The sequence below is a fragment of the Lutjanus erythropterus genome, chromosome 13 (assembly GCF_056507025.1).
Source record: "Lutjanus erythropterus isolate fLutEry1 chromosome 13, fLutEry1.hap2, whole genome shotgun sequence".
Classification (NCBI taxonomy): domain Eukaryota; kingdom Metazoa; phylum Chordata; class Actinopteri; order Lutjaniformes; family Lutjanidae; genus Lutjanus; species Lutjanus erythropterus.
The window spans coordinates 26065934-26082989 of NC_139329.1; the positions used below are offsets into that span (position 1 = coordinate 26065934).

The following is a 17056-nucleotide window of genomic DNA, read 5'->3' on the forward strand; positions in this document are numbered from 1 at the left end:
CAGAGAGAAAGCAGTTCCTCCATGAAACCGCTTACAGCAAGGTCTGTGGCTTATTTTGAGTACCTGGGTCATGATTTCTGGAAAAACATTGAATTTGAAAAGTTCAATACCATGAACTTTCAAATTCAATGTTTTGGCATTTTGAGCACCACGAGCTGAGGGCCATCAAGCTCCATTACATTTGAGAGCAGGTTGTAATCCCTATGGCTAAACTCAGGAATTCACACCATGCATAAATAGCTCTACAGGTAAAAGGAAAAACATGTATTTTGATTTTGGGGTGAACTGTCCTTTTAATGTCCTTTGGGGCCAGTAGCATCTGTCCCTGGTATTATCCCTGGTTTGCTACGGCCCTGTGTGAGTGAAGCTCAGGTTGAAAGGGCATTCACAGTGCAACAGAGGGGTATGAAGGGGTGGGGTGGCGGGTGAAAAGGCAGGGTGAGCGAACTTCCACCAACACTGTGGCCACCCCCACTTTGAGAAATGAGCAATAACATTAATGGTATTTTCACCCCACCGACATCCTGCTCTCCATCACAGCCCGTCAATCACGCACAATCACATCCGGGCCACCGGTATTACAACCAAATCACCCCCAGCCTCATTTGATTAGAAAGGGGACTGGTGCAAAGGAAGGGGTCCCAGCATAATGCTCTGGTCATCTCCCCTGAGCCTGGGGACCATCGGCACCCCTCGAAGAGCGACAAGGTCAGCATGCTAAATCCTGGCTGCGCTGCTTTACAGGAAGAGACGACGGGACTGGGGCTCAATGCCAATGGAAACCAGAAGGGCGAGGTGAGGTCCCCAAGTCAAGTGACATAAATTCACGAGATTTACAAGATTTTAAAAATACCCTCTCTAATACTCTTCCATTGACTTCTCCTTTGATAATGCACTCCAAGTTTGAGCAGCGGGATAAACAAAGCGATAATTCACTGCTTTTATCAGTTCAAGGTGAAGCTTCTCAGAGCTGCCCTCCACAGCGGCGTTCAAAGGGACACAAAACAGTGCCATTTCCTACCAGTATTTGTTTAAAGAAACCATATGGACGGGTCAAACCGCCTGAACTTTAACGCATCAAAAATGTTTAAAAATGTGAAGAGTGCTTAATTTGTCAACCAGTGTTAATCTTAGAAGCTAGGAGAACACATCATTCTGCGCTGGTGTGCAGTATCGAATTAAATAATTATCTTGAACAGGGATGCACAATTAATCAAAATATTATCTAAATTGCAGTATGGCCTTGTGCAATATTCGAATAACAGAAGCTGCGCTTTTTTTGATAAAGGAGAAAAACATTATAATGTAAAGTACTGTAGTGCTGCAGAGGTGCCCTGGTCTACAAATCCTCTTCTCCAGATGTAAGAAAACATGTTTGTTTGGTACAGACCTCAATAAATGTCATAATCATCATTTTAACAGTTGTTTTCAGAAAATTGTTATGCTAAAATGATCATTCCCAATAAATCATTAAATCATTACAATTGCAAAATCTGACAAAATAACTGCAATTTTTTTTAACCCTATCATGCAGCCTTGGTCTTGAAAACATTACAGTTTGCTGTAAATAAATATATATATATATATATATATATATGTACCTAACAGACCAAGAACAAAATCCCTACAGTTTCCCTGACTCAATAATGTTTTTCAGAAAGGAATGTGGGACAAATTCATCCACTGGAGGAAGGAAAAAAAGGGCAAGCTCTGGTTGTTTTCAAAAGTAGAGCTGCTTATTTTCAGTGCATGTAGTTTTAACATTTTCGTGCTACTTTCCACTAAATTCTACATCATCATATTCATCTTCCTGTTGCAACACCGCCCAAAGACGAGCTACCAACGGGGGGTCATAAATTTATGCAGCAGGACTCATTAGAAAGCCAAAAACCATGATTCTGCAAAAGCTAAAGAATCTATTCGTTCTTGCTTTTTAATCCAGAACATTTATGGTATAGGTGTCATAATTTAACACCATGGCAAGTGTTGGATGTTTGAGCCAGGCCTCTGAGGAGATCCAACCCACAAATCACCCAGCGATCTCATAATCCTCCACTACGCACAGTTCCATCTTCAGCTGCCTAAACAAATTGTCCACCCTCAAGTGCCTGACGCAGAAAGACATAAAACAAAAGCCTGGTGGCAGCAAGAGTCTGGAGGTAACAAAGAAGCATAGTCCCCTGCCAACTTTCCGCACCTCTACCAGGTGAAGAGCAACACCAGAGCCTGAAATGGTTTCCAACTAGAGATTATACTGTGGCGTTACCTCTCCCAGCTCAGCTGAGGTATCTGCAGCTCAAAGCCTGACATCATAAAACTAACAACAAGCATGTGAACCCGTGCATCTGGCCCGCATATAACGCAGAGACCCTGTAAAAACTCAAGTGTCTTGGCTGCTCTGCTCTTTCTTAAGTTCAGAGACCTGGCATTTTCAAACAGTGCCGGGTTTTATGACACTTCCATTACATAACATCCTCACTGTCCACAATGACAACAAAGAGTGTGTAAAGTTAATGTTCTGAAACGCAAACAAACTCCTGGGAAAAACCCAGTGTTGAAGCGGAAACAGAGTTAAAGAAGATTTAAGAACAGAGAGCAAAAAGAAAAGTAAAGCATAAAACAGCATTAGGGGTGGGGAAATAATCGATCCTTAGATGCATTCAGATTCTCTACAAATTTTGATTCATCAAAATAATCAATAGTTTTATAATTGCATCATAGCCCTCAGAAGGTGCCAAGAGACAAAGAGATTCATACCCCTAAATAGGACAATTAGTCCATATGCACAAGCCTGCAGCACTGCTCCGTGAAACAAAGAAGTATAATTAATTTCTTACTGCACAAACCTAATTATGACATTTTAAAGTCAGTGTATTAACTACAGTAGATGGCGGTCAGCACACCCCTAATTTGAAGAAGGGGCAACAGCACGGAAGCTTAGCAGAAAATGATCCTTTTAAAACACCAAAGTCACACAACAGCACAAACAAACTAGCAGTTCCAAGCAGCAGTAGACCAGCAACTTCTGTGTTCTGTGAGTTAAATTGATTGATTTTGCTTGTGGAGTTTGGTTGGCTTGGAGAGAGTAATGTTTGTCTTATAACATCAGATTCCCATCAGAAAAAGGTGTCTGACAACAAAGCAGATGGTGAAAATATTCTACATATAGTGTACAATTAAAATGATGTTGATTTTTATAGACTGACCTTTTTTAAGTGGCTGAAATGCTTTTTGTTGCTGACCCCATCCGAAGTAGTTCATTGCTTAGCTTCTGTGCTGGGGGGGATCTACTACAGGTAATACACTGACTATTGATAATTACTTCATACAACCTGACTTTAAATAATCCAAACTATCCCTTTAATGACACACAGAAGAAAATGTGTAGAAGAATTTCCATTTGTCGTAGCGTCTAGACAGTCAGAACACCTCAGAGGAACCAGAGCAGGGCCATATATCTGACACTTGAATCCACAATATAAACCAGATCCATCAGAGTGGAACTGTCTCACTGATAAGACGAGCAGCACAGCAGACACCACAAAGCAAAGTTAGTCAAATAACTGTTTAGTGCTTCTTTACAACATTTACAATGGCTCATTGAGATTAGCAACAGGGTGCTGTGTAAATTGCCTTTGGACAATTGGATCATAGCGACGGAGACATTGACATACACACTCCAACTTGACTTTTAAGGCAATTGCCAGTTGTTTTAAAATCCCATAAAAACCTGCTGTTTACAAAAATAAAGCTTAATAACTCTTTATTTATCTCTATGAGCTGACACTGTCATTCCATCCGAGATCCTACTCACTGATAATTTTCCTGTGAAACTAACCTGACAACAGTGTTACAGACGAATGGAAACTCCTCACTGAAAGGTTTGCAGGGATAAAAATGTCCTCAGCTTCACTTAAAGTCAGTTGGACCTGCGTTCACCCTTGAAGCGGTGTGTAAATCATCTACCGAGCTAACAATAAGGCCCTCTCCTGCCAGTCAGTGGCGAGTGTGTCTGTCTGCGTTTTTCTCTGCCTCTGTTTACTCTGCTGGGTGATACAAAGTGTGCATTCCCAGGCACTGGCTCCCTATGGTCTGCACGAGCTGCACTTACCCTGAAGGCAGCGAGGGCCTGGTTGTCTTGGCAGTAATGGACTGCTGAAGGGAGCGTTTCAACATCAGGTTAACAGGAATTACAGGCCTAAAGCTTGGCTTGGGCCTGCGGGGCAGAGGAAACGCCCTCGTACAGGCTGGGAAGAAGAGGAATGACCCCACAGATAAGGCTGAGCTCTGGAGATGTGTGTGGGATGTTCAGTGTAAGAGACCATCCATAGCTCATGTGATGCTTAGGCTGGCTTTACAAATTGAAACTTTCACGCAACTAGTTGCAGGTTCCAAACTGCATGGCAATGTAGTTTCCATGCAACTTGACAGCTATGCAAAGCAATTAAAAAATAATCCAAGAGTCATGCGACACAATTTAATAGTTATTTTCACACAAATTAGCAGGCTAGATTGGTAAGTTATTTTAATATTTATAACTGTTTTCTCACTACATCAAGTGGGAAGTATCATTATAACTACAGCGTCTGCATGTGTATGTGTTATGGGAGCAAAAGCAATTGTGTTTTTGTGTGTGGAGCTCACTCTGCTTTGCGTGTGTGTGGCCATTTTTCCATGCACTGGAAAAAAAACATAGGTTTCTTAAGATTTCCACACTCTCAAATTGCTTGTGTCTTTCTAAAGAGCAAGCAGGAATCAGGTGGGTTAACATGTCAACAGTTTACAATTACAGACCCGACAGCTCAAAGATTCAACAGATCATCACTGTGGATGATTCACAAATGAATCACTGTATTTAAAGACGGGGAGATTAGCGGCACATATCTCATCATGGAAAGAGGAAGCACAGTTGTCAGTTACAAAATAGGTGTCATTTGTTCTTCTTTCTTTTTTTTTTGTCAAAAAGGTCTCGATGGACGCACCCTTCAGACAATGAAACATATGGCTACATGGCTCCCCCTGAGCGAAGGCACACTTGAAAAACACACAAGCCTACATATGTCACTCTCCCAATGGCTTTTTGTGTGACATGGTGAATTATTCATGCCCCCAGAGCGGAGGGAATACATCACTACATATAGTGCTGCTTCAAAGTTCTGTTTTTTATGAGCAGCCTTATTTCTAGAGCGTACATATAAACAAAAGCTGGTGTGCCGACAGTGAATCAGCAGTCCCTGCGACCGCGCAGGCCTTGGGTCGGGCCGCTTTTGTGTCCTGCCAATGCTTACATTAGCTTGAGAAAAGCTCAAGCTGCTCTAAATATTCTCCTTAACGCCATCCATCTTGGTACGGAACTGAATGGACGCATTCCAGGAACTGGACCACTGGCAAAGATCAACTCTGTGCAGAGGAGGTTGTGTGGGATCTTGTTTCCCGACAATCTACACCTGAATTTAAAAAAAAAAAAACACAACTAAATCCTTAACCCAAAAGCAAGGTAAGAATTTTGTTGGGTCGCTTTTTCACAAAACGTTCTTTTTGGCAGTGGCAAAGCTGTGGAGGAATGACAGATTTAGCATCAAATTAGCAACTTGCAACTGTTTTTTTTCTTTTTTAATCAAACTCAGTCAAGCATAACTGCTCAGTTAACATCGCTGTGGGTGTGCAAAGACGAATCATCTGTCACCCGCTTAATTTAATCATCAGTCCTCATTCAATTATTCAATATAATATGCAAATTGGATCTACAATGACCAACAAATGCTAATTCTGTACATCAGAATAATTAAAATTGAATGGGAGCTGAAAGGGAAGGTAAGACTGGAGGAAGATCCTTTAATTAGAAGTTAAAAAAAATCTGGTGAATTAGAATCCGTAACCAGCCTATAAATTACCGTGATGGGGGTCACTGCGACCGTGCGGACATAAATGACATATCAAGAGGTTTGAGAACGAAGCTGTGGTTGCTGCCTGTGTGGGTCGGGCTTAATATAATCAAAGCCCAGCCAACTGTAGCGTAGCTAATCAGGGGCCCGGTAGACGGGGCCACGCATGACAGCCAATTACACAGCAGCCAGGTCTGCTCCATCACATCCTGCTCACTTCCACAGAGCCCCCTAAGTAGCTATAACACTGAGAGCAGCACGCTGCTCTGCTTTACCAGGAGGGAACAATGAGTCACTCTGGGGGACAATAGACGACACATGGACCAAAAGCAGGAAGGTGCCAAGGCATGAATCTTTAACCAGGTGCTTTTTGTTGCGATTACAAAGCTACACCCTTTTTCTGACAAATAATACATGAACAGAACAATAGTAAGATGATATTACAAGGCTCTTCCAACTCAAGAGGCACCACTGAAAGCATTCAATTTAACTAGTGTTGAAACAATTTAACAATTAGTAGATTGAATGACAAAGTATCTATTTCAATTTTAGCAACTGACTTACTTTGTTTAGTAGCACTGAAGCAATAAGTGGATTAATTTATGACTTGGAAGAAATTATTATTTTGAAAATCAAATTGAAAAAAGTTCTTTTTTTTTCTGATTCCAGCTTCACTATTTCTGAAGATTTGGTGTCTTACTTTATAACAAAAACAACTGTAAAATACAGGTTCAGTTATAACAAAAGTATATTTCAATGTTGAGAATAGTTTGGTTTGTTAAACTGAAATAAATTTTAATTAATTTTGGTGCGGTGAGTCCAGGTTTGGGCTTGTTTACCTGGTTGTCAGGGTGGTTAACGGTGAAGTATCCCACACAGATGATGACTTCGTGCAGCAGCTCTTCAGAGGAATGCTGGGTACAGTACCAGAGCAGGGAGCTGACGATGTGTCGGAAAGCTAGAGACAGGCCCTCAGCTCCTAGAACAGACTGACAGGTCACAGACAAAACATGTTAGTGTGTGTCACAGCAAATTAAAGCATACATTGTGTATGACTGTGATTACAAAGAGCTCACTACAATAACAATACAAAGTGATAAAAGATTATATGTTTTGCTGGTGGGAACATACACGGTGTAAGAGTATAAGCAACTGAAGCAGGGTCCCACCATAAAACAGCCCAATCCCGCTCAGAAATGAGATGCTAGGAGCAGCTCACAGACAGTATTTATTAAACATGTCAGTGTGACCGAGCACCATAATATCATCACTTTTCCACTGGAAGTTTGGGCGTGTTAGCATTGTAACATCCACAGACGTAAAACCTGACAAGCTGAAGGCTGTTTTCAGGCCTCATAACTTATGCAACATATTAAGCTCACTGAACCATGTAAACAGCTGTCAAACAGAACAAAAGCAAATGTTGTTTAACAATAAATTGATATAGATTAAAAAAAAAAAAAATCAACTGACAGTTTGAAAAGATAAACAGGAACCACTATGCAAGGAGGGGAAAGGAGGTGTTTCTGGTTTGATTGTCCTTTTTCAGGGTTTCTGCAGGTTACAACAAGTTAAATTTAAGACTTTTTAAGAGCCTTTTTAAGACCATGATGAATGCAATTTAATCATATCATGTCCATACTGGAAAAAAAGGTATTAGCACAGTATGCATGAGGTGTTTTTGGGTAAAAGTTGGTTTTGTTTCGTAGATGTTACAGCATGATCATTAAAATGTTTTCTAAAAAAAAACTTAAAAGCAACACTGAAGATAACAAACTTTCATAAAAGAAATGTTAATTCATAATTTAATAAATTTTTAAGACCTGTCAAAATCGTTTGACACTTTTGCCTAAAAAGAGAAAAAAATATATTTTTCATGCAAAATGACACAGAAAATGTGCTTTCAGCCTCTCAAATGTGGTGATGCTTGCTGCTTTTTTTGTTATCATATTAAACTGAATATCTGACTGACAAAACAGCCATTTGAAGACATCACCTTGACTTAAAAAACTGGGATGCGTATTTTTCATTATTTTCTAACATTTTATTCAACATTGCAGCCCTAAACTAAACCTAACTATTACCTTTAATAGTTGTTTTATTTGATGGCTGCCATTAAACAAAACAATTTGGACAAAGCCAAATAAAATCTGACTTTGGGCAAGTATATTTCTGACCCACCTGCCCAACTGGGCAAGTGAAAAAAAAAAAACAGACAAACAAAACAAACAAAAAAAAAACCAAACAAACAAACAAAAAAAACAAGTAATATTGAATCCTGTTTGGTGCTACAGATTCTGCCAAAATGCAACCACTGCAAAACCCATTCATTTAAACTGCATTAAAGGCTTTTGAAATTCCTCTCTAAACATATTAGTGGGGGCTGATGCTGCAGCAGAGTGAGTTAACGACTTGAATTCTGATGAGCCACCGCAGCTCATATTAGCCGTTGCTGTGAGGTAATGTGAAACACAAGGTGATTACAACTCCCGGCCAGAAAAAGAAACATTATTTAAAATGTTCATAAAACTCCGGCAGTGAAACGCTTTCATTTCCAGCTGTTTCGAGTTGCCTGAATGTGGCGGGTCAGTGAGAGGAAGCTGCTTCAAAGTAATTACCACGAGACATTAAAATAATTAACAGCGCTCTCGCTCGCTCGCGTGCCTCTCCATCTATGCACAGTGAAGCTGTCGCCCTCTCCTCCTTGGGGTGGGTAATGTACGGCCCTGCATACAGTGCTGATCACTCGCTGCGCCGTCCTAACTGCTGACCCACCGGGCTCTAGTCAGCCCCAGCAACTGACATGGGGTCAAAGGGCAACCATGTTTATGTCCACAGGTCAGCTTTGTCCTGAGGAGAGTAACTCCTCTTCTAATGGCTTTTAACAAAGGACCCAGCATCAATCTGACCATGTTTATTAAATCCAGGGAGGATAATTTAAATATTTGTAGGCATTTTTATGATATCCTGCTGTTTGTGATTGCCATTACTACTGTTGTACTACAGTTAGGTAATGCCAAGGTACTAGTTATTTCTCCTACAGCCCATGCACAGGTTGTCCACATGTATGAGGAAGCTAAATGTAAGACTTTTTAATGCCATGTTTATGTTAAGTTTACAGCCAATTTTGCAATAAAACATAATGTGAAAATATAGCTGTACTGTATTAAATTCTGCAGACTAAGTGGTTAGTTCTCCACGCCATCAAGACAGAAGCTGCGGTGGCGATCAGGGAGCAAAGTTTGGGAACAAACCTAAAAAACTGTAACAGAATAACAGAGGCAATCAAATTCAACTTTTGTCAGTGTCACAATAGTTAAATATAGAGGCATTTTGTGCTTGGGGTGAATTTTAGACCATGCTCACGGTATTCTTAAAATCTGTTAGAGGTGGTCTTAAATTTGTATTTATTTTATGCTGAGTACTTTTTGAGGTCTTTTATTAATAAATGTGTATTTTGGATATTTTAAGATCTACCATACAGAAAATATGCTTAAACAAACATCACGTGCAGAGCTGTAAAGAAAAATCTAACTAATATTTATCTGCAATAGCAAAATCTGGTAGTTATCTTTTGTTAAAAGTGAAAACAGAAAATATTCTGAATCTAATCTGAATACCTGGAAGGCGGACAGGTCAAGCAGGGCAAAACTGTTGAGGAAGCGGATGCCTTGCAAAGCCACCTGGATGACCCCGGGGCTGTAGGGCTCCTGACTCTGGGAAGCAGACTCTGGTGCAAAACTGTGCAGCAGGATACAATACAGAGTGTGCACCACTCCCACCAGGTCTGTGGACTGCAGCAGGGCCGTCAATCCAGTTGGGTCCTGGCGTTTATTGTCAAATATACTGGGAGCACTGGAGAGGAGGAGAGGGGGAGAGTGTGGTCAGAAAAAAACAAAGACACGGTAAGTGTTCAGAAAGCACAATGGGGAGGAAAAAAAAAAGGATTGGAGTTCAATGTAGAGAACACAGCATTCGTCCACAAACGAAGAACTTTGGCTGAATTTGATCAGTCTTCATCACACCTCATATGTAAACTATCCCAGTCACTGGAGATGCTGGAGACAGTGTAAACACATGGACACCAATCACTCCCACATGTTTTGGACATGTCCAAAAATTCAAACATTTTGGGGGAAAATATGTAAAATATGCATTCATTAAAAAAGGCTAGTGTTCAGTAACAAATACACGCAAATAAAATACAAGAAAACACCACGTGGTGTTGGGATCTTTATTTTGTTCCTTTCCGCTGCTGATGTCATGCAAAAGACAAAACAAAATGAGATTACTGTCCCCAAGACTGAGGACACAAGTAACAGTCTAGACCACGGCGACTTTGAGATTTACTTACCAGACAAGGGCTTAGCAATGACTCTCCCTTAAGATAATAGAAACTGCCCTGTTTGTGCTGCTGTATTAACCTGACTTAACAGACTGCAGCGAGTGGAAAAGCACCAAGTTAAAAATGTGTTGCATATTGACACGTTGGATCACAGCTGACGTTAAGATCATCTTTAATGTGCTTCTGCTCATTTTTTTTAATGCTTGCATGCAAGGACCCTCCATTCTCTTTTTTTTTACCTCATTGCCAGTCAATTTGGTTGCAGCTGAAGAGTTGGACTGTTGAGATTTAAGATCAGCTCTTCCACTCCCACTCCAGCTACAGTAAACATAGTAATGCCCTGATGTGAAGCTCATGGCAGTGACTACAAGTTGGCGGATTGTACTGAGTTGCCTGACAAGGTGCTGAGTGCTTTGGCACACTTAATCAAGGCCCATCTGAAAGGATTCAAGGTGATATGTTTGTTTGGCTCTGACACGATGCCACCCTGTTGGTTAACACCATCCTTTCATTGAACATCACATTTTGCAGCAAAGCCAGGGATAATGCTGGTTGGAAAAAGGAGGCACCAAGTTTCTTTGAACACAAGCCTGACAGTGTGGAGAAAAGGCTCCATTTAGTAAGTCAAAGATCTGACCAAGCCATTTTGCATTAGTGCAGGAGATTTAAACATTTTCATGTTTTCAGTTTTTTTTAAAGTTGTCATGCTAGGAGCTTTAAAACATAGACATTTAGGTGGGGAATACAATCAAATGAACAGTTTACAAAAAGTATTAATTAACCATATCAGTGCCTGCAGGGTCAACTGCACCACACATTAATGCTATAATGTTATTAAGTCTTTTCAGTCGCAATGTGAAAACCCTCGGCTGGTGCAGACAGACAATTTAAGACTGCCGCAGCAGCAGCAGCAGCAGTGATTTGCAGCCATGTAGAATGGAGGGTGTGTGACCTCTGGATGGAACCTACAGTGCATGCTGATACTTGATGTTAGCCAACAGGCTCTGCGTGAAATATGCTGCTAGGCAAGAACACAGCCTCCTAATGCCATTATAATCCCCTGACACAGCAACTGGCATGGCCAAAATATTCTACAAGCCCACTGAGCATTCTTATATATGACACACAGAGAATCTTGGCAGAATGGAGCTCACTGGCTGCTGTATTGATCATAACACTGGTCTCATTAAACCTGTAAAGTCTGACGCTATGTTTTCTCACAGATATTTAGTGACAAACACAGTCCCACTGTAGCTGTGTTCTGCTGTGCTGGTGTGAAGCAGCTGGTCATTGTCACTGCAGCACCTTGCAGCTGGCAAGGTACAGCAACACACGAGGCGAAGGTTAAAACACAGTGACAAGATCTTGGAGTCAAACACAGCCAAGAGGTGGGGACGTCATTGAACAAAACTTTTTTGTAGGGGTTAAGGATGGGCGATGGGATGAATATATCAAATATCAGCAATCCATTGCAGATTGTTTACTTCTGGGTCATTTTTGTCATTTTATTTAGCTAATTTAATGGTTTGCACAAGTGACAGCCGCTGCTCAGCAACACGCTCTCATTCAGCGGCACAGTACAGACGAGTGAGAAGAAACCAGTCTGCAGAGCCAGACTATTTTCAAACTGAACTTGGATTTACAGATATATTTTGACCAAACCTGAGTAAGTGTCATAATAGTGCAAAGACTAACCAAGATGGTTTACCAGAGTTTTCTCAGAGTTAACAAGGCAGTTAAAGCTTGTTTGAATTTGGTAAAGGAGAGAAGGTGTTCAGTTGCATTTATCTTTTTAATAAGGAATATAGGTAGCATAGTTAGTTCCTGGGAAAATGTTAACATATTGCCCAACCCTAGGTATGGATGCACTATAAAGTATTGGGACCAATGAATTATCGGCTGATAATGGGACTGTTATATTGTTATTTATTATTCCGAGCATGAAATTAAAGCTGACACATATTAACTATAATAAAATCTGATTTGACAGATTATGTCAATGTATTTTGTTAGAATTCTTCAGCAAAATTCTTTATAAAAGCTAAAGTATATTTGTGAGGTTCTGAAGGTACTTCACTAGAAAAAAATAAATGAACACTTGCAAAGTCAGCATTGAGCTTAGTTTTTGTTGTTATTGTGATGCGACTTAGATTTGGTTTGGTCAGTCTATCTTTGCTCACCACATCTTAGCTTTCGTTACCCTCAGGTGTGCATAAACTACAGGTTATATGAACTTCTTTTTAAAATGCAAAACTGGAAAATTATTGGTTATCTTATCAGTAACAGTCATCAGAAACAGGTAATTATCGGTTATCAGTATCGGCTGAAATTTGGCTAGATTGATGCCTTGGTCAAACTTACTCAAGTTCAGATTTTACTGCAATTCCTTACATCAAAGTATTTTTTGAGCCTGCTATCATGGTCAGCATTTCTTTTTCCTTTTAAGTGAGGAATTGTGCTCCTGATGTCCCTTGGTGTGACTGTGTGCTTAGCCTCTGTCAGCGGCGCCACTGAACCTCTCTGAGTGGAGGTCACTGTAGCACACGTGGGTGGGCTCCCCCCATGCTGCAGGCTAAGGTTTATGGTGAGTGACAGAGCGCTGGGTCAAGTAGATGCCTATCTCTATCTGCAGTAACGATAGCTTAGCTAGCGAGCTGGCTGGAGGAAACGACCTGCTGGCTGATTGCAGAGGAGCCACAGTCTTTGTTTGAGTAACCGTGAGCCCCGTCTTTATGGATCCTTCTGACATTTAAGAACTGACAGTGACTCAGTCTCTGTCATTAGATGCACAGAGAGAGGTGTGTGTGTGTGCATGTGTTTGTCAGAAGAAGATCAAGAGATCACAGAGATGTTTAAAGGGATAATTCAGATTTTTTGAAGTTGGGTTGTATGAGGTACTTATTCATAGTCAATGTATTACCTGCAGTAGATTCCGGTCGGCACAGCACCAGCTTGGAGAAGCAGCAGGACTGCCTGCACTATTTAAGGTGGACCATTTTTGTGGCTAAAATGCTTTTTGTTGTTAACCCTGTCCACAGCAGCAAATTGCTTAGCTTACATGCCGGTATCTGATCTATCCGTTTAAGGTGTGTAACAGAGTTAGAGACGTACTCACCGTCCGGTCACGACAAAACACAGCTTGCACATGCTGTGCAGCAGAGCTGAGGCTTGCTGGAGGAAAGAAGACATCTTGGGGTGCTCGTCTACAGGACCTTGTACTGACAAGAAGCATCCGTACAGCTTGTCGATCAAACCCATGTTTACTACATAGCTGGAAGGAACACACAAGAAAAAAAAAATTGCTGTGATTACAGTGCATGCTGTGATTAATAGCATATTTCCTAAATGTTCGGGCTGTCACAATTTCAATATTAAATTGAAAATCAATCAAAATGACCTTCCAATTTCAATAAGTGAAATCAAAAGCAGACTTTCCAATTCCCAATATTTTTTTAACCTTGCCTACTTGCTGTGTCCAATGCATGACCAAAGAAAAAACACAAAACCTCAAAGATGTCACAGTGTACTTTACTGGCTGTTATATCACATTTCATACAATGTAGACATTAAAGTCTACATGTCAAACCCTCAAAGTCTAGATTCTTTTTAAAGAAGAATTTGAAAATACAAATGACATATAAATTACAAATCAAGCCATGATAGTCTAACTACTGCCCAGTCATCAGTGCAAAAACAAAACAAAAAACAAAAAGGTTAAAATTGAAAAATTTAATCGAATTGTGACCTTAAAACTGCAAGTAAAATCAAATCGTAGATTTGAAGAAATGTGACACCCCTACTAAAAACAAATTTACTCTAGGAGACTTCCTTTGTAAAAAGCTCATCTCACACAGGCAAACAAAGACCTTTACTGTGCATACTTCCACAGCACTGCAGCTGAAAGCAGATACCTCACCTAAGCCCTCCACCCCCTGCTATTACTGTGATATCTCCAATTTGTCTTTGCCAATGACAGGTCTCATGATCATGTTCCCTGTACTCTTTCAGCCACAAATCACTGCTAATAGTGTCATTAGAGGGCTGTTGTGCCAGCCCAGCTCTGGGCCCTTGACAGTCTGCTGACCTGGGGCCGTCTTCTCGCAGCTCCAGTATGCCTGGACCTTTGGGCCCCAGCTCAGGCTCCGTCATCTTAAGGAAATCTATAGAGCACTACAGCTGCCAATCAACGCCATGTAGTAGCTGATGTGGTCACTGTGAAGCCACGGTTCCTTGTCGTATCACCATCTTGACTCTTCGCATCTTTCACATACCCTTTTTTGTTCAAACTGTCACTCATTGAGGTCTTCTCAAAACAGGTGATTATGACTGTTTTCAGTCTCCACTGCAGGTCATCTGACACTTGAACCAAGTCCCATTGTTTTGACTTGATCCTCCTCCACAGCTTTACTTGGGTTGAAAGGATCTTTCCTCACACTGACTGCTTTGTTCAGTGCCTGCTCTGTGTTTGACAACCGGCTTGGTGGTCGAACTTGCCACTTGATGCGTCTCCTCTCACAAGTATGGATTGAAAACATTTATGACAATGATAAGAGACTAAAAGCGCTGAAAGCCAAACTGAGAAGTTGGTAGTGAGAGGAAAGGAAATGGCCATCTCCTCTCTGTGTGATATATAGTCTGTATAGTATGTGTTTGCATGATGGGAGAGAGTTGCAAAACCTAAAACTGTTTTGATCTTTTGTCCATGAGCATATACATTATACAAGGCAGTTGAGGTAAATCTTGTGCTCGTACTTGGGATTACCAGTCTGACGACACCATTTTTCTCAGGCCCTCCCCTGTCTCCAGGGTTACGACTGGGTCAGCGGATGAGAGTGGTGGGCCTGCGCAGCTGCTTCGTCCAGATGAATCATGGCTTGTGGGAGGGATGTTGGAAAGACTGCACTCTTCCACACGGCTTCATCAGGCCGGGCCTGCCTTTCCTCACAGCCCACATTTCTCCAATGCAGCCCTGACTCCTACAGCCCAGACCAACTCCAACGCTAGCTTCAAGGAGTCCTTTCAAAGCTTTGGAAGTGCTCTTTGTTTATGCTACTTCGTGCCCCCCCCCCCCCCCCCCCTCCAAGAAACCGATTTTTGAAACACGGCACTGAATGTGTGGAAAAAGTACAAGCTGGAAGGATGCCAGAATACACCCTCATTCTCACACCACTCCCATTCTAACAAGACACCAGTTGGAGCATTTCCAAGAGATCTGACATTTTGTCAGCCTATTCTTTACATAAGGCACACTGTTGAGGAAATCAGAGGTTGACCAACTCTCAACCCAGTGAAGAGGAGTGGAGGAGGGATGTACTAAAGGAGGTAAAAAGGTCATGAGATGAGAAAAAGGGGTGCCATGTAGCAGGAGGAGAAGCAGTGCGAGGAGTGCAGAGCGTCAGAGGGAAAATACCTGATTAAGTCTTGAGTGCGAGTGTTGAAGGAGTCTGTGGCAGAGCTCTTGACCTTGGCATCTGGGGAGGAAATCCACGTCTTTTCGCCTTGTCCAGACTCAGAGGTATGCGGCCACAAGGACCCAAGGATGGCAGCAATGGTCTGCAGCAGGCCTGTCGTCAAACCTTCAAAGACTTGTTTGTTCACACTGCGCCCAAAAATAGATTTGTCCTCATCTGGGACATACAGCTGCAAAGGATGAAGAAGAAAAAAGAAATTTACAGAAGTTAGCAGGTTTGGGTGGTATCAAATTATTTCTTAATAGCAGGTACAAAGGTATAATCTTCCATACCAGTTTTGAGAATAAGTTATAAGTTATCTGAAACATAGAAGTTGCAACCTTTTTTTTAAACTGATGGAAAATAAAAATATAAACATAAATGAATTTATTAAAAGAAGAAATGACCAGCCAATTATATATTTTACGCCTCCGAATAGCTATTCTGTTGGCTGATTAATTAAATACGACTAGATATGGAATTAGGAAAATATTGCCACATGTAACTTTAACTTCAGATGACTTCTACCAACAAGACCAGTTTATTAGCCTTATAACCACTCTCTGTACCTTTCTCAAAAACACTGACACCATGCAGACTTCTCCATGTTGTCATTTTGCAGCATAAATTGCAAGTCAGCCCCAGACATCAAATTTAGGTACATGAAATAAACCAAGCGAGGACACAACTGGGAGATTATTATCATTGGGTCCATGATGTCCGCCTGAATAGACTCCAGTTTTAGAGATATCTCAGGCTAAATGTGGAGCAATGTGATCAATAGCTTACGTGTTTGGCCACTGCAGCTTAATACTGACTTGCGCTTCTCCAAAAGTTGACTCTTTTAAACTTTCCTGCCGCACACCGCTGCATTTTTTTTGGCATCAGATTCTGTCTGAATGTGGCCTCAGAAACCAGACTGCATCAAATAACATTAGACACAATATCAACAGAGTGTAGAAAGATAAACAAAAGTCAGGCCAATTTAACCTTCAGCAGGCGCATTAATGGCTATTCAATTAATGCAGATACTAAATGTCCTTCTTTGTGTAGTAAAAGGCTTTTCCCACACTGTTAGTACATGAAAGTTTAGTGAATTTATTATTCACCTGCTTTAGGCCATAAATTAGCAGATTAAACTCAGATAAATAGCTACAATAAAAGGCAGATAATAGCTGGTAAAGGCATTTCCTCAGCCACACAAATGCCAAAAAGGCTGGTGTAAAGTAAAGTAACATCAAGAAGTACTATAAATGAGATGCATGCCAAAGTAAAAATGATGAGGAACGAAATTAGACAGTGTAGTCAGATTCTTTCTCATTTGAATTTCCAGAGAAAGTTCATGAAACACACAGGCACAGGCCCACATCTAAAAT

General features: G+C 41.0%; 1 protein-coding gene across 3 annotated transcripts in view; it reads right to left on the reverse strand.

Annotated features, from left to right (window-relative positions):
• scaper (S-phase cyclin A-associated protein in the ER) overlaps positions 1 to 17056 on the reverse strand; it is an 84116-nt gene that overhangs the window by 3906 nt on the left and 63154 nt on the right. For all 3 annotated transcript variants that reach the window (XM_084734193.1, XM_084734191.1, XM_084734192.1), the window contains 4 exons: positions 15641 to 15870; positions 13346 to 13501; positions 9506 to 9740; positions 6725 to 6874 (listed from right to left, as the gene is read on the reverse strand). In XM_084734193.1, coding sequence (XP_084590319.1) covers positions 6725 to 6874; positions 9506 to 9740; positions 13346 to 13501; positions 15641 to 15870 — 771 coding nt within the window. The remainder of the gene's footprint in view (positions 1 to 6724; positions 6875 to 9505; positions 9741 to 13345; positions 13502 to 15640; positions 15871 to 17056) is intronic.